The sequence below is a fragment of the Dendronephthya gigantea genome, unplaced genomic scaffold (assembly GCF_004324835.1).
Source record: "Dendronephthya gigantea isolate DGI-Jeju-01 unplaced genomic scaffold, DenGig_1.0 000009F, whole genome shotgun sequence".
NCBI classification, from domain to species: Eukaryota; Metazoa; Cnidaria; class Anthozoa; order Malacalcyonacea; family Nephtheidae; genus Dendronephthya; species Dendronephthya gigantea.
In genome coordinates this window covers 1,952,609-1,979,516 of record NW_021163019.1, presented here as the reverse complement: position 1 = coordinate 1,979,516, position 26,908 = coordinate 1,952,609, and the positions used below count along the sequence as shown (strand labels likewise).

Below are 26,908 nucleotides of genomic sequence, written 5' to 3'. Positions count from 1 at the left end.
TCCTTTCCCAGTATTGAATACCACTAGTGAATACCACACACTATTTGTTAAATTAAATTATGTATTTTTTTACCATAAATATTAAAATAATTTACACCCGCAAAATTATACATATAAATACAGGCTATTATAGATTATTTGAAACCACTACGGTGTGCATTCAAATACACATTCCATTCTAACAGAAACTATGGTTCTAGGTAATTTTCTATAAAATGTTAATACCTAAATCCTAATGAAACTAAAATAAACAATTCTTGTTATATTCCTCTTGAAATCTAAAATTTCACGGTTAAGAACATAAACTAACATTCATTTACATTATTAAATATCCAGAAAATGATATTAAATGATGGTAAGAACCTTAATTTTATGTACACAATCTCTATATTAACCGTTATTTTTTAGATTCACGCTTTAACATATATTTATATAGTATGTTCAAGATTATTATTTAAATCAATTATATAAAGTTTATTTAATATATTTTATTTGGGACTTTTATGACATTTGGGACTTTTATGGGTACTTGGAGTACATATGGGTACGTCTAGGAGTAGTAACCATGAACTAGGCACATCGAACATCGATCAATCCAGGTAATAATGTGTACACCTAGGTATTTGTAGGTACAACTATGTTTACAATGGTACACAGAGTGCATACACAAGCGGCGGTTCAGAATAATCCCAACGCCTTCTTCAATATATCCTGTTTCCATCCGGGTAGATTATTAAACAACTCACGTGACATTTCGAAGATTTTCTACAAGGCATACATGAGAAAATGAGTGATAATTCAAAACAGCAAATAAACGAATAAGACATGTATCATACTTGAAATTCCTCATCAGTCAAATACGTTTCAAGCTTTGATGGGTCAACTCCGTCAGGAGGACAGTCACTTGTTAATTCTTGTAAACTATAATATTTCCTGAAAATTTAAAAATATTCAAGGATGTTAGAATGAAGGAGACATACAAATTAAAAGAAAATTCGTTCAACAAAAAACAGTAAGAAGAAACGCACTTTTCAAAGGCCTCTAGAGCTTCTTCGACGGACTTTCTTTCGAAATAATTTTTTCTCTCTTTCTTTTGTATTTCAGCGATCGTTTGATTTCTTTTCCAAAATGGAAAATGAGTTGTGAAGGATGATGGTTCCAGACCAGCTTGAACTACGAAACCTTTCTTTATTCTACCATTGGCTTCTAGAAGAAACAAAATAATTTGCTATAAGATACCTACATAATAAGAAATGCAATCAATCTGTCCCGCTTCGCTACTTAATTAAAGCCTGGTTTTCGACCCAAGGTCAGCACTAGATCAAGATTTTTTGCTAGACAAAGTAAGGTATGAACGCGCCAATGAATGATGAATTACGATGATGAACATTGAACACCAGGTTTAAAAGCCCTAAATCTCCGCTGGAAAACAGAGCAGTCGGTGAAAAACAATGAAATAATAAAGAACAATGTTTCTTGGCGGATTTGTCAACTTATTTTAAGCTTGTTCCGAGTGCCTCTTCCAGAATAAGTCTACTAAAATTGAGTTAAAAAACTAGGCCAGAATTTGGGCTGAATGTGCAACTTACTTTCAATATAAGACAATGCTGTCTGCAAGGTGAGTTTCCTTTCTTCATCCCAACGTCTTTTCGCAGATCCTCTTTTATCTTTCGTGATTTCGGCCGGCATCCAGCCTTCCCAAACATAAACCTCATTTCCAACATCATAGAAAAACGTTGCTAAAATATAGCACAAAAGATTCGTTCTTTGTGAGATTATTATATTACCCCAGTTATACCAACAATATTAATAGTATTGCAATACTGTCATCTTGTTTACCTGGTTGGGACGCAGAGTAGAGGTCATCTTGCAGGATTGGGAACGGACAGGTTCTCCCGGGATATCTGGAGGGACAAAGGATCTCTGTGGATATAAAGGGTCCTGTGGCACTACTCATGTGGAACAAACGTGGACAGAAATCGTAGTTTAACGGATCTGGAAGGAAAGATAGACAAAGGACGTAATTAAAATGAGTATCTCTGCCGTGGCATTACTGGTATCTTGCCTAATGATCCTGTCTTACTCCCAGAACCTTAAAACAAACTTCTCTTACCTCTTACTAATGATATGTAGTCACTTCTTTTTCCATCTATAGTGGACCAAAACAAGTCAGACTCGTGACCCTCCTCGATTTCAATCATAGTCAAGGACGCGTTCTCAGACAAATTCATCTCTATAGGATGTCTAGAAAAGTTCACAAGATCCACAATTACCGAGTGTAGTGATACTGAAGCTGTGTGCTAAATTCCCCAAAAGAACAACGAAACATGCTCTTTTCAAACATGACTAGGATGCAAGAGAAATGACGGGATATCCGCTCCTAACATCCACTTTATTCTTCGTACCTTTCTTTAATGAAATTAGCAGCTTTTGTAGCAGAGGTTCTGTGATATTCGTTGGCTTTAGAACCATGCCACACGAAGATGTTGCCCTGTTCAGAATCAATGACCACGAAGGATGATCTTGATCGCAAAGACGAGGCACTGCAACAAAACATTGGGTTAAACATTTCGTGGTAAAACTTCACGAAAATATAACATACGATAGTGCTGGATATTTCACAAAGTTATATATATAGGTAATATATAGGTTTCAGATTTGCACATCTGCCTTCGAAAGTTAATTTTATGCTTTAGTTAAAAGAAGAAAATCGCACCGAAATTCATAACGGAAATTGCAAGTGTAAAAACGCCCCAATCTTGTTTACCTTCTTTCAACTTGAACAAGACATCCTTCAGAGACATCTTCGTTACGAACACAGTACATTCGAATGGTGGAGTCATCTTCATTTAAAGAAAAGAACGAACAGATATCAGCGGCCTTGCGAGGTTGACAGGAGAAGGTTTGAATGAGAACAGTTAAACTCTCATCCGTATCCTTACCTGAAAATTCATCCTGTTCCTCCCCCACACGGATTCTCCTGAAGGCAAATGGTATACGATTAGGTATTTATCACAACCTTTCAACACAAAACGTTATGCAGAATCTAAATTGCCCAAACGAAACATACTTTCCAGAATGGATGACTATTGCTCCATCAAATAACTTCAAGAAATGAGGAGGTTCTTTGCCTTCTACAACGCGTATCTGCAAATGAAGACGGTGTTAAGATTGTGTGTTCCTCTCGTAATAGAAATATGTGCTACAGTTCTAACTGACGTCATGACGCAATTTCTAGGCAACAAACTAGTCCCAGCCTACCTGTGGTCCGTGTTCTTGATCAAGCTCAACAGCCATGATAGCGGCTGCTCCCTTCTCATTCACACTGCATTCGTTACCTTGCCAGAAGAAATATGCACAGCGTTGTCTGCCAGTCAGCGGACGTATACGACCACGTTTATCTCGAACCACCCGGTTCTTCGCGACAAAATACACCCAGCGTATGACGTAACCATCACCTAGAATATTAGATAATTGTATCAGTCATATCTTGAATAATATGCATATAATATACAGTTCACTTCACTCCAATAAACTTCTGTTTAGTTCAGTTCAGTTCAGTTCATTTCAGTCCAGTCCAGTCCAGTCCAGTCCAGTCCAGTTCAGTTCAGTTCAGCTCAGCTCAGCTCAGCTCAGCTCAGCTCAGCTCAGCTCAGCTCAGCTCAGTTCAGTTCAGTTCAGTTCAGTTCAGTTCAGTTCAGTTCAGTTCAGTTCAGTCCAGTTCAGTTCAGTTCAGTTCAGTTCAGTTCAGTTCAGTTCAGTTCAGTTCAGTTCAGTTCAGTTCAGTTCAGTTCAGTTCAGTTCAGTTCAGTTCAGTTCAGCTCAGCCCAGCCTAGTTCAGTTCAGTTCAGTTTACAAGGTGTTAAACCAACCTGAATGAAAATGTCCTTCGCTTGTTTTCGGTAGAACAAAATGTTTATTTTGGCTGACAAGCCAAACTGTCATCCCAAGAGTCGTTACCAAGTCTCCCTCTTTCACCTCGCCGTTCACCTCAACGTTTGGAGTTCCCAAACCTCGACCAAGGTTTGTCGACTCTAAAATGGCAGGCTCCAAATCACTTGCAGGTTTTTGCATCTCAGTGGGATCACATGGTTTCAGCTCGATTGCGGGAGGACGCTAAAAAATTTGGAAGAAAGTTTGTTAAACAAAAGTGGAAGTTTAAAGAGATTCATTTACCACAGTACTTTGCATAGTCAGTTTTATCGACATTTAAACACAAATGGATGACAGAATTGAACTGAATTGAATCTTATTTCAACTGGTGCTAAGATGACGTGCATACCTCTGGAACCTCTCCACTGCTCACGTGACCTTTCATCTTGATAATCTTTGTCGGATCTGGCCAATCAAAAAACTTCTCTCGGAACAGTAACGTCTCTGCTTTCTCGTGAAGTCTTGCAAACAACGTCCAGGTGGGTCTGCCTCGTTCCTTGCCATCAGCGTCGTGATATATCTGCTGAGAGGACTGGGTTCCTTTCATGGGTCGCCTTGGGTCGATGGGGCTGACGTCACCCTCATAAGCGAACTTTTGTTTGTAAAGCATTTCCGCTAAATGAAATGCTACTTTTCTTTTGTTGGATAACGATTGCTGGCCAGTCCACACGTACAGTTCCGATCCAAAATCAAATATGAATACCTGAGAGAGATATTTTGAATGAAAAACAATTCCGATGAAGAATACCTTGAGACACCATCAAACTACCATTTGGATTTAGATAATTGTAGGACACGACACAAAAATGTAGGACACGATACAATAATTGTAGGACACGACACAATGTGTTTTATATAATCAGACAGTTTTTACCTCCTTTGTGTTCAATATTGCAATTCTTGGCATATAACCACATATTTCTGTGATAGGGATTAGATGAGGTGGATCGCCTTCCTGAAGTTTATAGACTTTGTTTGTGGAGATCACTTCTCGTTCATAAATTTCGTCTTGAGTACACAACTTTTCGTCTAAATATAAAACGAAGACGACCCTGTTACTGAGATTTACTGAGTTCTGGAGATCTCGGTCTCTGAATGAGGTAACAGCTTCTAGTTTGCACTCAATAAAAATTTTTAATCACTTTCAGTGAATTTCTAAATCTTTAACTATGGGATTTGAGTCGCTCGGTGGCTTCATCCAGATAACAATTAAATGGCAATAAAATAGGGATTCCGTACGGTGCACCGCAGTACTCGCCTTCAATCGGAAAATCTGTGTCACCTTCCAATATTTTACAAAATTTCCGGTAAGCGAGACTGTTTCCTTGTTTGGCCTCGTCAATATACAACACATCTCCTGTCTTACAGTTCATATCACCTCGTTTCTGGATCTTGGATGAGATCTCTACAGCCTGAAGAACATACGACAAATCACAATAAATATTGGGCGAAAATTAGAATTTATCTTGTAACCTCAACTTTCTTTCCATTCAGTAAAAAGCTTTACATTTCCCGACTTAAACTCATGCATGTATTGTATTCAACTTCACCTTATTTACCATACGGTACACTTATTAACTATAAGCTCGGCAAATTTTCGCGGGAATTGTCAACATCGTTTGTTAGGTAGAGAAGTGGTAATATACAGTGAACTCGGCCCAGGACTCTTCTCGCTAACCCCAGGCCACGATAGTGGCCGAAGTTTGTCTTTACCTTCGCTTTCTCAATGGTATTAGCGTGTTGTCCGATCCAACAAAACAGTTCTTTTGGCGTAACCAAAATAAAGCAATCTCCAGTGTTGAGTGAAGACAGACTGGGCTCGACGAGACGAGTCTGCACCTGGCGACGACCTAAACATCGTATCAAACATTCCTGGTTAAAATGAACACGAGTTCACCATATCTTATCCATGTAAATCTTAGCCATGAGGGGAAAAGGTAAGCTGTGAGCTGCGTTGCTCGACAGTTATTCAGAAATGACTGCTGCGCTGAAGATTTTACCTTTGATTTGGATCAACATCACAGGCAAGCTTCCGTCATATTCATCCTTCTCCTTTCCAGGTCCTTTCGTCTTTCTCAGAGATACTCTGGAGAAATCTTCACGACCTGCAAGTGCGGCCAAAGCCACAGGATCCAAAGTATGGCGTCGCCCTGTCCAGAGAAGAAAAATTGATCAAAAAATGAAAAATTATGGAAAAATTCTGTTGTATCTATTGACACTTACAAGGCTCTAACTGAGATCGTTTCTTTCTGGGATTACTTCGTTTCTTTGCCTTCTCAAACCCAGATGCTTGCTTGTTTTCATCCGTCTGGTAAACAAAAGCATGACAAATAAATTACAGCTTAAATCTTCATTAAAAGTATTTGTCTCAAAGCGATATATTTGATTATGGTTGTTCAGAAAATTGTACCTGGATTCATAGTGTATGTATACACCTCTGGGTACCTCACAATACCTCCGGATCCCTTAACATACCTGGGGTTCTTCCGTGTGTGTCCTCACGTCAGTTCTTTCCATCAAAGATTTCATGGGATTCAATGATTTGGAGCTGGTTCTCTTTGGCCTTACTTTGGTTCTGCCTTCAGTCAATGACTGTAACCTTGAAATAACAACAAATAATTAGGCAAACTTCAAACAAATAGATTACAAAGTTGTTGAAACTGTCAGCCACTGCATGAAATTTTGAACAAGAGTAACTCGTTTCCGTTTTTCCTCAAATTTAAATGCAAGCTGATTCGGTTATTCTCCTCAGTACTACGAAAATGCAAGACGAAAGAAAAAAATAAAGTAAACAAACCTGGTTGTGCTGCCAGATATTTCATCAAAGTCTGTGCTGGTTAAGTCCATTTGACTGGCGCTCGGACTATCCCCACTGTGAAAGATCTTGTCCAAATCCGACGTGGACCAGGAATGCAAACTCAGGTTGGTCTCCACAACATTCAAGTGTTCGATCGCGTCGCCTTTATCAAAGCTTTTACTGGCTTTAAACTTCCCTTTTGCCGGCGAACCTCGTGGTGGTGTTGATCTTTGGGATTTGGGACTCTCAGTCAGGGTGTTTATAGCGCTGGTAAGATAGTCATCCAAGTTTTGTTTCTTACCAAACTGGTCTTCGGTATTCATATCAGATTCACTACCGCTTCGCCGACGCGGAGAGGTAACGGGAGAAACACTAGAGTCTGTTGGAGTTTTCGAGTCGATCTCTTCATCTTCATCTTCATCTTGATTTGTGTTTACTTCGTTTGAGGAAAACTTTCCGGTTAAGTCCGATTCGCTGACACTCATTCGTATCCTGGGTTTCAACGCGGATTTTTTTGGTTTTAAAGGTGTCTTTGTTTCTTTTGAAGTAGTTTCTGGTTGAACTTCGGAAGATTTCGCCTCGTCAAAAACAGCATCATTTCCAGTTTCCTCCGGTGATGACGGTTTTGACGACAGGTAAGAGTCGGGGTTCAAGTCACTACTGCGGCGTCTTCTCTCATGATTTCCGTCTCTGTTCTCTTCTTGACTTGTGCTGTTCACATAAATATCAGGTTTCACAACAAATTTATTAATCTCTTTCATAATCTCCCGACTTTCCCCGCCAGCGATCGTCTTGGCTCGTCTCTCTCTAAGTTTCGTCTTCTTCTCGTGCGAAGCCTGCCCAAGAAACAATTTTCTGATTTTCAAAACTGATAATTTCTCTTCCTTGTCCTTTTTCCCATATTTTGACGTCTGGACGCTGGCGTCCGTCTTCGTTTCCACATCTGTTTTACTTGTTTCATCTTCGAGTTCCGCGGATTTCTTGACTTCATCATCTTTCGCGAGAAACTTGTCAAGAAATTTCTGTCTTTCCTGTTGATTTTTCTCCGAATTTTGTCTCGTAGGACGATGTGATGATAACCCATCAACGGACTTTTCTTCAATGCTGCTTTCACTAACAACTCTTCGACGAATTTTCTGGTAATCCTCACGATCATTTCGAGTATTAGACGTGGTGTTTCCCTTGCCCGAAGTGGCTAAATCAAAGACAGGGGGTGCTCCACCTTTGGAGAACTTCTCTCGCAATGCCTCGACAGATTCGGGAGATTTCACTGGATTGTGACGACTTACAGTAAAACTGGTTTCCGAGCAGAATGTATGGCGGCGCAAAGGCGGTCGTCGCCCGGTTTCCGAAATCTCTTTCTTCGAAGAATTCTCGTTTTCTTTCAATTCTGATTCGTCCGCAGTATACCCGGGCAGCGTGCGACTACGGGACAGCGGTATCTTATCTTCGGTTGTTTTTGTTTTGCTTTCAATGGCATTCTTCGATAGGTTTGTTTTATCATCCTCTTGTTTCGCAAGGTTTTGCTGAAATGTCGTTCCAGGTGCGAGCGTTTGACTCCGTGAGAGATATCTTCTGGAGCGAGCCTCTGATTTCACTTTACTTCTGCCGGAGTCATCCTTCGTTGAACCGCTTCCTGGGGTTTTGCTCTGCGAGGTTTTTCCAGCGAAAAACAAACCAAGTTCGGGCGCCTTAGAACCTCCAGTGTCCGCTTCTAAGAACCGCTTCTTGATTTCCGACACCGAAGGCATCGCTACAGTTTCGTTACCTGTGTCCTCTCCTTTGTGACCCATTTCCCGTCGGGCGTCAAGCGATATTTCGTTAAACATGATAGCGTCCATGGTTTTTGAACGCTGATATCGTTCTCGCCTCCTTCTGTCTCTCTTTGTGGGTTTCTTAACGTCTGGTATACTTTGCTCTCCCGCCTTCGACAGGCTTGTTGAGATTTCAGTTTTAACATCCGTTGGTTCTTTCCGTAGTTCACTTTCTTGCTTAAACGATAGTATTTCTTTCAGTTCCATTTTCTTTCCTTCTGAAGCCTCCTTCTCTGTCGTTTTTATATCAATATCAACCTTAAGTTCTCTGTTTTCTTTATTTTTACAATCATCTTCATCATTCGCTTTTAATACATCATTCATACCGAGTCCCTTCTCTATCACATCTTCACACCTTGTATCCTTTTCTACCACATCTTCACACCTTGTATCCTTTTCTACTACATCTTCACACCTTGTATCCTTTTCTACCACATCTTCACACCTTGTATCCTTTTCTACCACATCTTCACACCTTGTATCCTTTTCTACCACATCTTCACACTTTGTATCCTTCTCTATCACATCCTTACATCTCGTATCCCCCGCTATTTTATTCCCATGAGTTTCGCTGGATCTCACGGTGCTGTTTTCTTCAATTTCTAAGTATTCTAATGCATTCAAATTTGAGTCTTCTCTTCCACCCTTTTTCAGTTCAACTTCCTTAGCATTTACTCTATCTTCAATTTCTATACTCGTCCTACCTTCGTTCTGTTTCATTTCCTTGGAATCATTCGAAGATTCCTCATCCTCCATCTTCGGAGGCGACTCAGTTTCCGGCATTGATTGCGATTTCTTTAACTGCCCTTTCTTCCGTCTTCTTTCACGAATTCTCTTCCTAATTTGCTCTAAACTTTCACTGATATTCCTGTCCTTTACAGGCGCCATGTTCTCGCCTTGTTCAAAATCAGGATTGGTCAACGACCTCGTCAGCGTTCCACGTTTTTGCTTCTCCCGAAATTCCTCGAGCCGCGATTTACCTTCACGTAGAGACTCGGCTCGAATAAGCAGTTTTTCCGTTTTCCCCTCGACGTTTTTTACTTCGATTTCTTTACTCACACAAAATACTTCATCTTCGCTAGTGTGTTTACTGTCAGAGTTTTTACTCAATTTCTCCTCTTCTTCGACTGTTCTTCCACTATAAACATTGGAATCGTTTCCCTGACTTTCTTATCACTACTTACAAAATTTTCTTGAATTTCCACGCTAACTCTTCGTTCTGGCTGGATTTTGACCGCGGAATTTGTCTCAGAGCCTCGATTATTCCTTGGCGTATAAAAAAATGTATTTCCTTTGCTTCTGAGTCTGTTATTTGCGCTGTAGCTATTTGCTGTCCTTCCAGGTCGTGTAGATTCAGAATTCCTCGTATTTTGCGATGGTGAACTCTGAAGTCCTCCTTTCAATACCTTAAAACCAAACACAGTTCTTTCTTCAGTAATCGCATCATTATTAGACTGACTCCTCGACACCGGTTTGTGATTACTAGTCGACCAGGTCGAGGCACCTCCAAAACTTGTTGCTTTTGTCAAACGAGGTGATCCTTCCGCCTTGCTCTTAATTTCCGTAGACTGACTCGTTTCTGTTGCTCTTCGACTGCCTGGGCGATGACGTTGATGCTTCTACCAAGCTTGCTTTCGTTAAATGCGCTCGTTCGCGGGTATTACCATCGTTCTTTGACTCGTTTTCTTTCTCGGATCTCTGTTTCGCGAGCTTCTCTCGCAAGGTCAGCCTACGAAAGCCGCTGATGTTTCTCGTGGAATCATTTGTAGCTGTCCTACCTGTTTGGGCAGGATAATCCGCGACTCTTTCGTTGAATACGGTATTGATCGTCGCTGTATTCATCGTGTCGCGTGATCCTACGACGGTTTTTCGATCGGGAATGCTAAAGCAGTTCCACTTGTTGTGCGAAGGTAAAACTACGACATTTGCAGCGGTGTTGGTGTTACGTGGGAATCCATGATGGCGCTCGTTTTCCACGTCAAACGGATCCTAAAAGACCAAAAGAAGGAAGGATTAGATCGACCTAAGCCTAAGAACTTGCCTTCAATTAATTACCACGTAAAAAGACCGTTAGAAAATGCTGAGTTAAAAGGTAAATTAATAGATTGAAAAGCAAGATTTTTAACAAGAGTGGAGGATATTGATGCCGGATGAGAGGAAATTCCTGGCAGCTATCACTACCACTCAGCTTGGGAGTTGCAAGGGATTAATGCAAACGGTCGTTCAATGGCTCAGCAAGTGTCATTGGACCACTCAGTGACTCGAATCTCATTGTTTTGCGACCAGAGCATTCCTCGTCTTTTGCAAAATGAATTAAGGAAAATTAGACACTCTTCTTCTGAAGTCCAAGATCAGATCATTGGATATAAACGTATTTTCGCTGCTTCTAAAGCTTCCCTTCAACTAATCCGCAAAGACAGAACGAGTAGCGTTTCCATGAAACAGACTACATGTAGCGTTGCACTCTGTTTACCGTCATGCGAAGCTGTTTGAGAACTTCGCTAAAACACTATAGCGTAATTTGATTCACGAGTGGCATTCAATACTTACAATTCCTTCTATAACAGTTATACTCCATGAAATGTGGAGGAATATTTATTTAATCTTTCGCTAATCTCCCTGGCTTGTTTCAGCGCAACCCACATGAATAGCTTACGATATCAGATTACTTGCAAGAACAAATATTTATCTAAGACAATTATGCTCAATTAAAAAGATGTCAAAAGAGTGAAAGATCATTCTCGTCAAAGACACCATCTTGCTCTATAATTTAATTTTATGTTGAATTTACTTCCATTTATCATAATGAATCTGGGTTATAACTTTGTTTCTACCATATGATATACAGACAACGGAATAATAATACCAAACAAGCAAGCACATATGAAATATTCCAAGATGATTGACGTTGCATACGTCATTCGTCAAAAGAAAACAATAGATGTATGTTGTAACTAATTGTGAAATTCATCTGCATGCAAAAACGATGCTGCTTCTGTTTTTATGGATTTACCCATCTATCCCACCTGCCAGTTACTCTTGTGAATATTTCAACAGGTGACGTGTTTTAGACTAGTAGTTTCCCTTGCCTATAAGCCTCAAAAGACTTTCATTCATAATGCCTGTTTTAAAATTGAAAGACTTTCGTATTGTAAAGGGCAGAAACGTCCAGTGTGTCTTCAGAACACGCTGAATCATAACATGAGATTCTTGTGGAAGTATTTCAAAACATTAATTACGATGCTAGCATGAGCCATTTCAGGTAAGTGGTGTAAATCCCCGCAGGAAATGAAACAGTAATGCCAAGGGAGAATCTCTTAGATCAAAATAAAAGCACAACATGTCCGCTCAGCGTTAATAAAAACTAAACAAAATAGAGTAATGACATGTTTGTCTTGCTCAAAATACAGAAATAGACGTTTTCATTTTCGAACAATTGCTTCAACAGTTGGGGGTATGTAATATTGTGTATCTACAAAAATATGAAAGCCAATCACCTTATAGAGCTGTCAAAACAATTCTGATAGCAAAGATACATTAGCCGGTGGATATGGTTTGATTGAAAAATATCGAGATGGCGTCGTTAATTAAAAATAAATGTACATGCACCATTCTCGGCACAATTAGTGTGATAATTTGGTGTGTAACAAATATACTAATTAGCACAAATTAGAGCGCTCTCGTTACATGTGTTTTCATTACATGACGAATCCTCAACCACACACAGCAGTCTAAATTGTTGAATAAACTTACCGTCTAGATTCTATCGAAATGCTGCAAATTTTGATAAGCAATTTACGATAAGCCCTTTGACGATAGCACTCAAGAAATCACAAAGACCAAAGTGCACTTTATCAGGGTGTTTCACAGATATTGGCTTAATTTCAATAACTTTACAGTAACTTCAGAATAGGAGGCGTTGTAGTTGCGTCACTGACACAGTAGAAATAAGATGTGGCGTTGCATGGGAACAGAGATATTGAGAAGTTATGTATACCAAGCGCAATACGATTAGATTAAATTGAGTGCACTAATGAATAAAAAAATTTCAGTTGTTTGTACAATAAATATATATATGAAGCTCATCTGATAAATATTTTCACGCAATAAACCTTGACTTAACAATAGAAAGAGGCCGACAAGTATTGCATGACATGCAGTCATCATTAAATTTGGTTACTCTAAGGCAAACAAGCGAAGTTTAGAATCATTATTAATATTGCGTAGAACTTCCCACTCGGGCAAAGTTGGGCAGGAAATTCATGATTCATCCCCCGCTTTTAAACATACGGCTTCGTTCGACATTCTTTCTGACCATCGTGGCAACTGAATCTATGGTAACATGCATATATTGTCGTATTTGGTCAGTTTTTCGTAGCTGATAAGCTCGTGACTTTTGCACTGTTTATGATGAAAGTTTCTATATTAAGCCCTGTTTTCCACTTCACCGACGAGCTTGCTCTTAATTTCGCAAGCGACTTCCTCCTGGAGTTTGGCGTTTTATTCAATTGTGTGAATGAAAAAATGTCAAACATGGAGAAGTTTATAATTATTAGCAACTGTGCACCTTTATCCAATGACTTGTACAATAACTAGGAAAGATTTTTGTTTGGGGTGAAATTTTTCGTGAAAAGCTGGTGAAAACGTTAACTCTGAAGTGGAAAAGACATGCGTCGAACTAAAACATGTCTCCTCTTAACACTAAATTTTCTTTTTCCAAACAAACCTTACGAGTTTATCTCAATTGCCAATGTAAGAAGTCATAAAGGATATATAAAGAATCTAGTCCCCGTTAAAACTGACTAAAAATTATTAAAACTGGCTGAAAAATATAACGAGATATCTACATAGCTAAATATACGTATAGCCTCAGAGGTGAAAACCAATATCAGATATTATATTATAAATATTTTGAAATAAAAAGCCCAGCTCACCCAAGGCGACGGCCATAAATAAAGCTTTATTATGTCTAGAATTTTCTTCGGCAAACCAACAAACAACATATCGTCTTCCTTTCTGAGATATACTAAATTTCTTGGAGCTGGTTCGGACTAAATTATATATATTTATGGCCAAGACAGCTGTTATAATCTAGTCATCTTTGGCTGGGTGAGGTCTGCACATCCTTTGAGATAAATGAATTTGCATAAAATTCGAAAAAGCTCTTTGTTTATTGAATGACGTGTTTGAAAACTATGACATGCTGAAAAGTAATTATTCATGACACATATACCATCCTTTTTTCAAAGATTGGCACATAAGAAGTTCTTTTATTTACAGAGTATATTTTTATGGCCACGAGATCTGATCAAGTGAACTTTTTATTGGGCCAATAGTTAAGTCATGTAAGGATACAAAGGTCGGTCTTTGGTAGGCTGAAAGGAAGGAAGCCACTCAATGATACAACTAATATAGCTCACTGTGTCGTAAGCCTGGAGGGGAAAATTCGAAATTTCTTTCAAAGCATTTAGACGACCAGTGCTAAATTGATCAGGAAAAGTAACGTTATCAATGAGGAAGCCCCAGGTACTTAAGCTGAAGGAAAATTTCTAAGACTAAGTATAGATAGCGTCTGGAGAGAGGATGACAGTGATTTCATGCATGGCTCTCTAGGCCAGGTACCCAAGACGACAACCATTATCGCAAGTTAGCCAATGATCAGGTCTTGTCAGAGGACGTATATATATATTTATATAGCGCACTATGGCTCTCAGCAGTAATAGCTATATTACTTTTATTCAGGTATGCATGCAATCTAATTACTTCAGGTGTACCAGGACAAAAGATTTAACAATTATTTCATTAAACATGCAATTGTGAGAATCTTCAATAAATGTTATTGCTGATAACGGCTCTAGAGTAATTTCCTAATAACACTCAATTTGATATTGTTATGTCGGTGTCTGCTGTTTTTTTTCTCGCAATGCTCTCCAAAATAGTCCGAGCATTGTATTAAACTAGGTGTTAATAAATATTGAGAGCCCGCTGGTTTAGTGCAGGGTATATACAAAACGAAAATTTAATTAATATTTTCGTAAAATACACGTAAAATAATTTCCCAGCAGGGCTAGCTAGACCCATTTTAGATGATTGTTTAAATATGTCCTCGGTCTAAGAAGAAAACGTAGATAATGTGGCCTACGAGAAAGAATACGAACAGAAAACAAAGCACTTCAATTCATTTGAATGTGATACTTGAACAATATTGCCTTTGCTTTGTATGAAAAGACAATAGTTATCGTTTTCATTGCCTAATCGTTACATATTCATTCGCAGTTATTCATCTTAATGTTTTGAATATACATTGTATGAAGTGTTAATGATAACATCGTTATATATTTGGCACAATTTAGTATATTTACGATAAACAACAAATTATATAGTTTAACAGTAAGCTGTGATATTTGACTTTAGTTTAACGCTCTAGACACAGTTTTGGCGCCAAACATTGGAGTAAGAAACTAGGACCGAAATTAACACGAAAAATAAATAGAAACGATGTACAGACTACAGATTATACTTAACCAGAATAACCTAGTCATGCACTATTACTTTTAACTGAGTTTGTAGGATTCTGTGGCCAAAGAATAGCAAATTAATGAATAAGCAATTAGTAATAATTCGACGATAAAGCAAATATCTGTGTGAGAATATTAAGACGAGGAACTAAATCTCTCTTACATTGAAAGTAACAAAGACGAACATGCAAAAAAAACAAAGTTCATAAACTAGCTCAGCCAGGGTACAGGGAAAAAAGCACGAGATTTTTTGCCGCAATGCAGAAGTAGAATCTGGCAAAAAGCCAAAATTAGACCTGAAATGAACAGATATTAGGCGTTATGCATTAAAATCCCACAAGATTGGATATGCCCTGATACCCTAACACACTATTATTAATTCACAAGTACAAAATTACAAGGAGAAATATATGGTTATAATTACCTCCATAATAGCTCTTAGGTCACCCAAACACTCAATTATACCAAAAATACCCAGAAGCGATACAAAGTATTTTACTCATTTTGAATGTATCATTGGTTATGAGGGATTTGACCTCGCAGTGCCAGAGGATTGTATTCACTGTTGCAATCCTTACCACACTGGGCCAAACAGCTAACATGCAAATTGTGTTGTAAAGACAACCGCGCCAATGCAGCTGGCCTTAACACAAGCAGAGTCAAAGCTAGGCTTTAATAAGGTGGACTCAGGGGGTCCTGAACATTGCACGAAGTGCTATAATTCCAAATTATACATTTATGGAGTTTTTGTGCGCTTTGAAAACGACCGCTTTGTTTCCTCCAGGATTGAGTACAAACACAGCGCCAAAGGCTTTGTATATGGATAGAGACCTTTAAATTCGATTGGGATAAATTGATATTTCCTGATAATATCCTGAGATTTTGCTCAGTTAGACTAGAACTGTACGGTATAGCTATAATCACAGACATAGAGTTTACTTATATTGCTTTAGTGCAATTGAAGACGAAGGAAAGGTGCCAGTGAACATAGTTTGTCACAGCTAGATTTCATCAATGCATGCACGGTTGAGCAAATATCATTGAACGGCCAGCCGAATTGTCGCCAATTTCTATTTAAGTTCACATAATTACTGACCCTTGACATAAGGTTTAACAGAAGTGGCATTTAAGCCAAAGATTTCAACACAATCTGCTTTGTCTATCTCTGCCTAAATCGTTCCTCGCATATGGCAATGGGAAGCGTAACCCGCCAGCTTTTCATCATGACCGGATATCATATTTACATTTTAAATACTATAGCATAGTCCAGCTATATCATAACAATACGACCCGTACTAACAACAAAAAAACGAATAATTATGAAATGATTCGCTTTTATAACCAAACTGTTCGCTTCTAACGTGAGCTTTTACAAGCTGAGCTTTAAGGACCCGATAAGCAGGTTAGAATATACGGAGCGAAAAGGAACAAAATAGACTCCAATGTTGTGGAAAAGCGCTTACCTTTCCTATAGTTCTATTTACGAATCCTTGAATTCTACGATCGCTAAGAAACTGCTTTTCTCGTACGAGGTTTAGACTGATATCCAACGACAAAAGGTGATGAACTTAGGAACACACTTATTCAATTTGGCAGTTTTGTTGGCAGCGTGAAAATTCTTCACGAAGACGGTCAGAAATGATCAAGTACGGAGTGTCAACAAACGAATTGACGGCTACATCGGAGGCACAGCATGACGCGAAATCATTGTGCAGTAATTTACATAAATCATTTGAATTTGACATAATCTAGGTAGAAAATATTTTTGCCAAACATTACCCGCAAACATTTACGTAGAGTAACTCAGGTCTCGCATGTGGACCTCGGCGCCTCGTATCGGGAGAACACAGTTGTATTTCGCTATAGAAACGTCTGCAAAATCCATACACAGACGATGAGTGATTGATAACAAGGACTATAACATGATCTCTCCTGGTATAAACATTTTCTGCTCAACCGTAGACGAAATGAGAGGCGAAATAATCGAGGTACAACCAAAAAGATAGGCCGAGGTACATGGTTGTATAATTGCATGTATAACTAAGCAATGTATTTCCTTTTTAGGAAAATTAACGGCTAAAAAGAACAAAACAGATCTTTTCGGTCTCCCCTGCTGGTTTACTTCAGTGTTGAAAGCTATCATTTTAAAACATTCAGTGATAACTTGATGACACGAGACTTGGAATTACTATGAATGACCTAATTATTATAAACCTTCACAACGGTACAGAGGAAAGGGAAGATAGCCTGATAGGGCTTTGCAAAGTTTGTTTACAAAATGCCCTCAAAACCACTATATTTTTTTGAGACAAGCCTACATTTTTTTAGCAAAGAGCGAGCTAATCTCGGAACAGAAGGCTTTGAACTAGCACTAGAAGCAATAACTTTGTTTCTATCGTATATTTGCTCTTCAATACTGGGCACAGCATTGATATAGCTGTCTTGGTTTGGTGAAAGAATATATAATTACGTTTGAATGTTGCTAAGTTTAACATCGTTATTCTGGGCAAATTATTCATAACATGAGCCGAATTTAATAAACTCGAATAAATAAATGTTTATATTTAATAACAAAGGATTAAGAGTCGTAAGAATCGATGTCTACCGGGACAAATCTTCGTGGCAATATTTATACTTTGCACACAATGAATAATCCATAATGCATACACATGCTTGTTCGTCCTGTCGTAATTTTTGTCTAACGATAAAATTTCCGTTCGAAATCGACCGTAATACGGCAGCAGACTCGTCAAATGATAGTGAAATATTACTGTATAGTCAAATGGCACAAAGAATGTAATAAACGATAAATATTTACCTTGTTTCTTGTGTCATCTATGTTATTGATTGTCGTATAGACGCTGGGTACACCTGTACTGATTATATCCCCTGACAACATTGCTTATCTCGCGATAACAACAATTATCCTGGCTAAGTGATTTTCACGATTCCTCGATTCATACTAACTGACAAAGTTCCATCGTGTCGTTTAAAACCATCTTGAAAGGGAAGCGATGTTTACGCGACGAACAGGCATCAATAAATAAAGCCTGAGATAATTTTCAAGTGGGTGAACTTTTTTTCATCTTATTAGCTATGCGTGATCATACGTTCCTATAGAAATTATCAAGTGGTTCTTTGTTGGTGGCCAAAGGGCTCACGGTAGACCGTTTAACGCACTTCCGCCGCAAAATTGGGCGAAATTGCAAAAGATAGGAAATCCCACTAGCTAAGTCAGCGAGAAGAACTCTTTGCTTATTCTTGGCAAGCTAGTTTTCTATTATTCCTACTGGGAATTGCATTTCAAAACAATAGCTAACACGGCCAAGCCCAGAATTTATCATTCAAAAGTCAAAAGTCACAATCTGTTGCTTTCAATATTCATTTGAAGCCATTCAATGCTTGATAAGAACGAGTTTCAACGAAAAATACTCAAGAATTTCTATAAGCCTTACTCTAAACAACTGCTTGAAAAACAATATGAGACCCGCTATCATATAAAATTATAGATGAATCATCCATGATATTTGATGTTTTCGATAAACTTATTTTCCCATTAACACCGAGGCCAAATCCGGCCAAAATTAAATTAGCTCAATATATCAAGTTCATTTTTCCGATAAAGAGCTTCTGCAAGTGGCATTAAGCTTTAAACTGCATGACCCTTAAGGTTAAATATGAATTTGGACGTGTGCAGAATAATATAGCTGGTTAAAGACCCGTTAAACGTTCAGAGAAATTGCAAGTAAACACTGTTGTCTTTCTGTAACAATATTCATCCACAAAACATGCCTAGGAGGCAACAAAATATGACAGAGCACGAGCTTTTTTAATGTGGTTTTCTTGTCCGTGCAAAAACCTCGTTATGATGTCGACAAACCACAACAGCGTAGCTTTGTCGTTTTATAATGCAACGAGCTTGACATTGCATGTTTGGCATAAAGCCGTTATTCAGTTATTGTATGTAATCATTTGACGCCGAAAATATCAGGCGACTGAGCAATATTGAATGCTGCCAAAAACACAAAACGTACCCGCCTTGATTCTGAAGGTAAATGACGTATATCACCGAGGTTTAAAAGAATGACCTTGGCTTTTCTATGTGTGGGTTCAAAACACCGGAAATGAAATTTTTGGATGCCAGAATGTTCTCAAAAGATTACACGATATCTGCTCGTGTCAGCTTTGAGTAGCAAAGTCGCTTGCGCCACCGCCGATTAGACCTTAAAGGTTAAATGCTGATCGTTGCGTTTAGTTTGAAGTGGCCTACGATGTCATTTAACGGGCGGCAATTCGCAACAAGTGTTGTGTCATGAAAATAATTGCGTGCCTTTTGAGAATTCGAAACATGCTCTTCCTATAATTTGATGACGTCGAAGCAAAGAATGGCAATCTTGCATCATAGCAAGTTCCGTGTCTGGTATGGAACGACTAGACCGTTAGGCACCAGGTATATTCCTTATTCAGAAACTCTTTACTCAATTGAAATGGACAAATTCAACAAACACGAATTACAGCGTTTGATATTTTCACATGCGACGAAAGAATCGTGCTGCGTTATGCAAATATAATAGCTTCCATTTTTTTGGTAAAATGCAATTAACGTTTTTTATCTTTATATGATTGTAGTACACCTACGTAGCAACACTTGTGAAATCTCGATTATAAACGGTTCATTCTAAAAATACGTTCCCTATATAATCTATTTAGTGACCTCTTCGCATTTTTATAGCATTTAAAAGTCTTTTTTTGTATCATTTTCGTGAGTTCTGCTTGCATGACTTATTAAGGCCTATTTAGACCACACGATAAGTTGTATGCAATTATCATTTTGACGTATGCAAAAGAGGGCCTATGCTCTCAAAAAAGGGCCCAGAATGTTCATTTATATTGTTCAGGGTGAGATTTAAAGTGTCATGTTTGTACATGTGTTCAAACGTTCACCTTCGCCAGAGAAAGAATCGTATACGAGAAATCGCATAGTGTAAATGGGCATGTATTTAGATCTATAGTTGAAACACTAATTCAGTTTTGAATATAATAACTCCCACGCTTCATATATGCCTTTGAAGTCCTAACAATATACTTCCTCATTTAATCTTTTTAATAGAACAAGAAAGAGCTGAGTCTTTTAAAATGGTCGAATCCGGGGAGAGACAATACATCGTGGTTTGCAGATACCATCGATCCATTATCTTAATTCTTCTTTGAAGACCCGCTAAAAGCATTATTGCACTTTCACTCTTGAGCGCTTTTCGCCAGCTTTAGGAAATGGCTATAACTAATGGCCATATTTGGCCAATTTGTTTGTATTTTTCAATGTCTAAAAAAACAGCCGGGGAAAACGACCAAAAGAAATGTCTTGCCTTAACATTCCTAAGGCAAATCTTTTACGTTTTGGTCAAAAATGACTCTTGAAAAGGTCGCTATTTTTGAGTCAAAATTGGCTGCTTTGTTATGAAGTAAATCACTAATAATTTTCATTAAAGTTCACCCATTTGACATTGTCCAAAACGCAGAATAAAAGATTTTTAAGCCTTTGAAAATAGAATATTCAAGTTTATGATATATCCCAGAAATTCCTATTATCACATTCCAATTTCAACGTCTTAACCAATGTCAATCAAATATTCGAGAATGTCCTCAATTTTCATGAGTAAAGTGGATGTAAAATCACTTTCTAGTTTCTTCAATATTTCACAATAGACCAAACATGATATATGAACTTATCTTCTCACTTGGAACGTTCTTATTGCATGTGAAATAAATATTCACCATTCCGTCGTCTTCTCTACAGAGTAAAATAAAGAACGAGAATCAATTATAGTATATAGATGGTTTGTAATTACCGCCACCTTTTTTCAAAATATTTGCACAAATAATTATTTTCATCATGCAAGCTGTCGATCACGCAATAGACAAGTTGGCATGGTTACAGGATAAAGTTTGCGGAATAAATCAACTCAGTTTGTTCTCTGTATTGGAAGAAAACGGATAACGACACTTTGTAAACTCAAGATTATAAGTTAATTATATAAAACAATACAACAATTCGCGGTGATTTTTTGACTTTTATTAACATTTCAAAGTCGAATTAAATATAATTTATTTTGAAATAAAGTGGAAAGATCGCCAGGAATTTTTAGTTTCTGTAACCCGTAACTTGAGTACATGCAAAATATTGTTTTTTGGAGCATGCTTTTTCCTATATTTCATCAACCTTCCGCTGGTAAAGGTGTTTGTTCTCTATCATAGCCACAGTAATTAACCTTGTAGAATGAATCAAACATGCAAAACCACAGCGAAAAACCGCATGAAAATAAGACATCAAATTAAGCGAACATGAAGATTAAGCTAGCTAGGGCATGCCTTTGTATGAAGGAGAGCTTGAAATTATACCGTTTTCCTTTCTCTTGTCCCTGTTCCGTCTCTGGTTTTCCACGGCGAGTTTTTGCAAGAATTTCTCGAAAACTTTCATGCTGCTTTCCAGTAAAGCGCTCTTGTATCCTAAATTGTATCGAAGAAATTCTCAAGTAAAAGACGTTGTTCAGTGGTAGAGTTCAAAGACATAGTTTTAACTTTCGGATGTTGAAAAAACGTTAAAACAAGAGAGCTAGCCCGTACCAATTGAAAGGCCATGTCTGATTGGTTGTTGCTAAACAGTGCCTTAATTGTCATGCATCAATTAACTAGTACTTTGTAACACATGTACAACAATGCCTGGTTACTGATTACCATGCAGCCAGTTAGAAAGCGTGTTCCTTTACAGGATTACTAAAACAGAGGATAAAAACATTTTTAAATCTAACCTTTGGATGTCTGAGATTCAGATTGTTGGCTTTCATTAATCGGCGTGTTTTTGCCGGTGTCGTCAATTTCCTGACAAAGTTCGCTAGAAAAAAGAGAGAGAGAGTCTGGTATCACGCTTAGTAAAGGTCCGTTCACACAACCCAATTTTAACGCATCCAATGCACTTCTCGCGAAAGGAATGTAGTCTGCTGTTGATAAAATAGTACTGTATTGGTTTCAGCTGATTTGCTGCCCACATACATTGTAAGTCATCAGACTATAAAACATCCATCAGAAGTGAGTTGGACCCGACAAAAACTGGATCGTGTGAACAGAAAGAACAAGGAGAATACGCAACAAAAGTAATACTTTCAGACATGATCAATGACTGCACGGAACTGATAGCGAATATCTTCAATGGATATATTATAATCACCTTATTGTGGGTACTTCAAAAGGATCAAAGCTATCAACTTTGTCGATATCAATAGGAACGCAGACCCGTCCTGTGAAATATGGAGAAAATTAAGGTTATAGTATAGTTTCGAAATATCAGTAATTGGAAGGATTTCATTGAAACTGTTACTGTGTTGTGAAGAATAATGGACACAACTGTAGTGCAAAACGACTTGTTTCTATGCTAAAACTTACAACACAAGCTTTATCAACGGCAGGAATTCTGCATGTACAACAGTGCACTATACATACCTGTTTTAGGGTGAATGCAAAACGGACTTTTGAGCAAATGATTAAGTCCTTTCGTAACATTGACATCAAGTCTTGGGTAGCAATATTGGAACATGATTTCCTCACGATATTTCTTCATCCCACTACCCTGATGAATTGCAATTAGAATCGTGCATTAATTGGATTCAATCTTACGTATTAGCATTAGAATCTTACTATAATTAGGATAAGAATCTTTATAATAAAAGTTCTCTTAATTACTGTAGGATAACGATCTAACTAAAAAGGATAAGGAATCTTCTAATTTGAATTAGAATGATAGAATGTTCTAAATTAGAATCTAATGAGAATTATCTTAAAACATATCAAATTTCTATATAATTAGGAGGAAACGAAATTTCATTTCACTCTGTCAAACGCCAGACAACTTCGCGGGTAAAAGAAGTATTGCAGTATTGATAGTTAAATATTAAAAAATACATTACCAATTCAATTTCCAATTCTTCCCATCTCTGCGTGGATGTTCTATCCTGTTTTTTCCAGGATTCCTCGAGTTTATTTTGGGTCGTTTCCATAGGGACCAACGCTAAAACGTTCTTCCAGGATTCCTCATTTGATAAAATGTCTTGGTCTTTCAACATCAGCGACGGAAAATACTTTTCCAATATTCTTAATGCTCGGCTAAAAATCAGAATTTTCAATTTTCATTGCAAAAAAACCCGAGTTTTTTTGAGAAGAGAAATCACAAGAAAAAGTAGGTGGTAAAAAAGAATACATTTAAGACAACAAGGGAAAAAGTAAATAAACTGATTGTCTATAAGTCCATTGTAATTCATTTAACCATGGGAAAAAAACTATGACATGAAATTTTTGCCAAACTGTTTGCTTCAAAGCTTAAACCAAAACTCAAACTCTCAGATAAGAAGTCGTGGAATAAAAACGTGTCCTCGCTAATTTTTATTGTTACAGAAAGTCAAGAATATTGAAAACAATGCTTACTTTAGTGAAGGATGAAGCTTTGATGAAAAATGAACCTTTTTCACTTGATTCTCTCCTCCCTTGTTGAAAAAAAGCCAAACGAAGGCTGTTGGTAATACTTTTGAATTAAATACATCTGTACAGTTGACTTTAAACTTTTTATCACCAAGGTTGAGTATACCATATACCAGTATATTTGACCTTGACTAATTTTTTATCACCAAGGTAGAGAACACCATATACCAGTATATTTGACCTTGACTAACTTTTTATCACCAAGGTAGAGTATACTATATACAGCCACCAGGGTAATAAAAGAAATGTGAATGTTGAGAGATGTCAAGATGTACTGCATGTAGAATCCATCCCAAATGTTTTGAATAAGAATGGTCACAAACCTTTATAACACTGAGATACTCTGCAATGGCCGACCTTGCACCCTGGGATAACTTCCGAGCAGTTTCATCACAAACCCAACAATGAACGCCTCGGCGACCACTGTATACCCAAAGACGATGTTCAAACCCAAAGTCCTCTAAATAAAAGAAACGAAAATAACATTAATTTGGTGGATGAATTAGAGAGATGTCATATTAGAGTGATGGTCACATAATTAGAGAGATGGCCATATTAGGGAGATGGTCAAATTAGAGAGATGGTCATATTAGAGAGATGGTCATATTAGAGGGATGGTCATATTAGAGGGATGGTCATATTAGAGTGATGGTCATATTAGAGTGATGGTCATATTAGAGGGATGGTCATATTAGAGGGATGGTCATATTAGAGGGATGGTCATATTAGAGGGATGGTCATATTAGAGGGATGGTCATATTAGAGGGATGGTCATATTAGAGAGGTGGTCATATCAGAGAGATGGACATATTAGAGAGATGGTCATATAAGAAAGATGGTCATATTAGGGAGATGGTCATATTAGACAGATGGTCATATTAGAGAGCTGGTCATATTAGAGAAATGGCCATGTTAGAGTGATGGTCATATTAGAGAAATGGTCATATTATAGAAATGGTCATATTAGCGAGGTGGTCATATTAGAGAGATAGTCATATTAGAGTGATGGTCATATTTAAGAGGTGGTCATATTAGAGAGATGGTCATATTAGAGAGATGGTCATATTAGAGAGATGGTCATATTAGAGAGATAGTCATATTAGAGTGATGGTCATATTAGAGAAATGGTCATATTAGAGTGATGGTCATATTAGAGAAATGGTCATATTAGAGAGATGGTCATATTAGAGAGATGGTCATATTAGAGAGATGGTCATATTAGAGAGATGGTCATACCACATTTTACTACAAGATGGGGTTTGGTTAAATTTTCAGAGAAAACTATTTCACACCTTTTAATGCCCTATCAACAATTCTCATCGCAATCTTCATAAATGGCCAACATCTCTGGCAGATAGCTGCTCCCCTGGAAGATAAAAATTACAAATTGACCCAATAGTTGGCACAATGCACCCAGAAGTGCCAAAATTTAGCATTTTGTTCAGACTAAGGGCAGATGATTTAACATATCAGTGCAGGAAAGACGTATAGAGCAGTTATTTAAATTTTTAAGCTAACGGGTATATATATATATATCATGCAAAAAATATTTAATTTGTAAACGTACGAACAACATGTTCTGACTTCATCGTAATCCGTCATATCAATATCAAAAACCAGTTCTCTTTCTTCTGCGCGGAAATTGCTTGCTTTTGACAATTTGTTATCTTTAGGCTTGAAAATAGATATAAAAATAAATAAGTTTATCAAAAAATAATCACTAACAATAAAATAGTTTGGCTCAAATTGTTCATAATTTGGTTCAAGTACAAATTGCTTGCAGTAATTCCTTAGTGTACCTTCAGAGAAAAGACAGCACCAATATCAATCTTATGAGGGCATCTTTTTTGAATTTCTTTCTCCATGTCATTTTGATCAGTAAATGATTGATATCGGATGTAGATATCATCTTTCAGAGTGAAAGAAAACTCACGATGGGCAAAATATCTTGAACGACCAGCTGTGAAAATAAATATATAAAGAGTTTTAAGAGTGAAATCTGCAAGGCTTGTTGATTTAAAAATTGCAGTAAATTTTGCATGCTATAGGGTTTTCTGAACACAAGCTCTAGTTCATAATCATTTTGAACCATAGCGAACAAATATTATGTTGATATGGAAGTAATTACAGTTAAAGTAACACTTAAGATTTAATAATCTATTCCCTCCATATCAGCCAAAATTATGGATGCGCTAAAATATTACTGTGCCCTTAGGCGCCTAACCTGCTACCTGAGACCTCCCCCAAACCCCAAGGGACAAGACACACCTCTTTTGCACACATCTTTCTATATGTACGTGCCTTTCTTAAGATATCTTATGAATTTGCCAATAATGTCATTAACCAAGATTTCTTAACAAACGAATATAATTCCTCTCGAGATTCCTCTATATTATTTAAATATAATACTCCCTTAGAGTTAATACATGGTATCTATTTTCAATATTAAATTCATATGATACATGTCTTACCCTCGCCATAACTGAGCCACTGATAATACAATTTATAGGGAAATACTCGTTTGTAGTATTGCTTTAGTAATTCTGGTAAATCATTTTGGTTATATTGAGAATTTTGCGATCCTTCTTGTTCAGCCATTTTGTTCACAAGTTCCCGCGCTTTAATCTTCCCGCGACGCCTAGCGCGGATATGACGTCATATCGTCCACGCGGGCACTCCTCGCACAAAATTTGGATGAGATCAGTGAACTCTGTGAGATAACTGTGCATAGTACGCATTTTTCACAACATTTTTGAGTGTTTTTTTTGTAGAAAAAGGGGATAAATAAGGAAAAAATGCATGCGCTATCAAGTAATCCGTTACACCTTTAGGACACCGGACCAATTAAACATTTTTTTCACATATTAGTGAATTTTTGGGTACATTCCTGAGGGCGTAGTGACGTAACATTACGGAGATAACTGTGGACAGAAATTGTAAATAACTTTCATTTTTTTCGCTTGACTTTTAGAGTGTGGAAGAAAGAACACTTTGATCTTTTAGCCAACTGATCTTTCAAGGTTTAAGCAGGGGTTAAATCTGATAAAGCGACCACAATATAAGATGCCGAGTTACTACCATATTATTACAGTACAGGAACAAGAGTAACGAGATTAGTTACGCGATATTTATGAAAGCATAACCATTGAGAATTATTTCCACGGCGGAGGAAGTTTGTATATACAAACAAACTCATTGCAAGTAAATAAAAAAGCATTAATACAAAGCCCTTACAAAGCTCTTTGTTATTTCGACCAATCGTAGCATTACCGGAAATTACAGCAAAAGTGCAGCCACCTTTTTTCCGGTTGCAGACC

General features: G+C 37.6%; 2 protein-coding genes across 3 annotated transcripts; both read right to left on the bottom strand.

The window, feature by feature from the left end:
• Positions 1-97: 97 nt before the first annotated feature.
• On the bottom strand, positions 98-18,077 carry LOC114517500. Of its 2 annotated transcripts, none has more exons than XM_028537256.1 (21): positions 17,881-18,077; positions 6,731-10,533; positions 6,409-6,532; positions 6,157-6,241; positions 5,934-6,083; positions 5,647-5,783; positions 5,192-5,345; positions 4,808-4,962; positions 4,283-4,636; positions 3,873-4,116; positions 3,262-3,458; positions 3,071-3,147; positions 2,943-2,980; positions 2,768-2,843; positions 2,406-2,543; positions 2,114-2,244; positions 1,840-1,995; positions 1,590-1,739; positions 1,029-1,206; positions 837-933; positions 98-765 (listed from the first exon to the last, which is right to left on the bottom strand). In XM_028537256.1, the coding sequence occupies exons 2-21, from the start codon at positions 9,430-9,432 to the stop codon at positions 679-681; spliced, it is 5,430 nt and encodes a 1,809-aa protein (XP_028393057.1). In that variant the 5' UTR covers positions 9,433-10,533; positions 17,881-18,077; the 3' UTR covers positions 98-678. The 2 variants fall into 2 exon arrangements, with proteins under 2 accessions (XP_028393057.1, XP_028393056.1); XM_028537255.1 differs by lacking the exon at positions 17,881-18,077 and adding an exon at positions 16,526-16,742.
• A 2,562-nt stretch (positions 18,078-20,639) lies between these two features.
• On the bottom strand, positions 20,640-26,742 carry LOC114517732 (DNA primase small subunit-like). Its single transcript, XM_028537543.1, has 12 exons — positions 26,063-26,742; positions 25,391-25,551; positions 25,159-25,265; positions 24,884-24,957; positions 23,915-24,051; positions 23,538-23,596; positions 23,024-23,219; positions 22,560-22,686; positions 22,288-22,357; positions 21,872-21,954; positions 21,462-21,569; positions 20,640-20,853 (listed from the first exon to the last, which is right to left on the bottom strand). The coding sequence occupies exons 1-12, from the start codon at positions 26,187-26,189 to the stop codon at positions 20,834-20,836; spliced, it is 1,269 nt and encodes a 422-aa protein (XP_028393344.1). The 5' UTR covers positions 26,190-26,742; the 3' UTR covers positions 20,640-20,833.
• Positions 26,743-26,908: the final 166 nt, after the last annotated feature.

Bases quoted from the DNA above. Each gene is read 5' to 3' on its own strand.
- LOC114517500 (XM_028537256.1), bottom strand. From the start codon at position 9,432: ATGGCGCCTGTAAAGGACAGGAATATCAGTGAAAGTTTAGAGCAAATT. The intron at 6,242-6,408 runs GTATGTTAAGGG...TTTGTTTACCAG, and splicing joins CACACACGGAAGAACCCCAG to ACGGATGAAAACAAGCAAGC. The intron at 766-836 runs GTATGATACATG...TATGCCTTGTAG, and splicing joins TGACTGATGAGGAATTTCAA to AAAATCTTCGAAATGTCACG.
- LOC114517732 (XM_028537543.1), bottom strand. From the start codon at position 26,189: ATGGCTGAACAAGAAGGATCGCAAAATTCTCAATATAACCAAAATGAT. The intron at 23,220-23,537 runs GTAAGCATTGTT...TCTGATTTTTAG, and splicing joins AAGCTTCATCCTTCACTAAA to CCGAGCATTAAGAATATTGG. The intron at 21,955-22,287 runs GTGATTATAATA...TCTTTTTTCTAG, and splicing joins TTTGAAGTACCCACAATAAG to CGAACTTTGTCAGGAAATTG.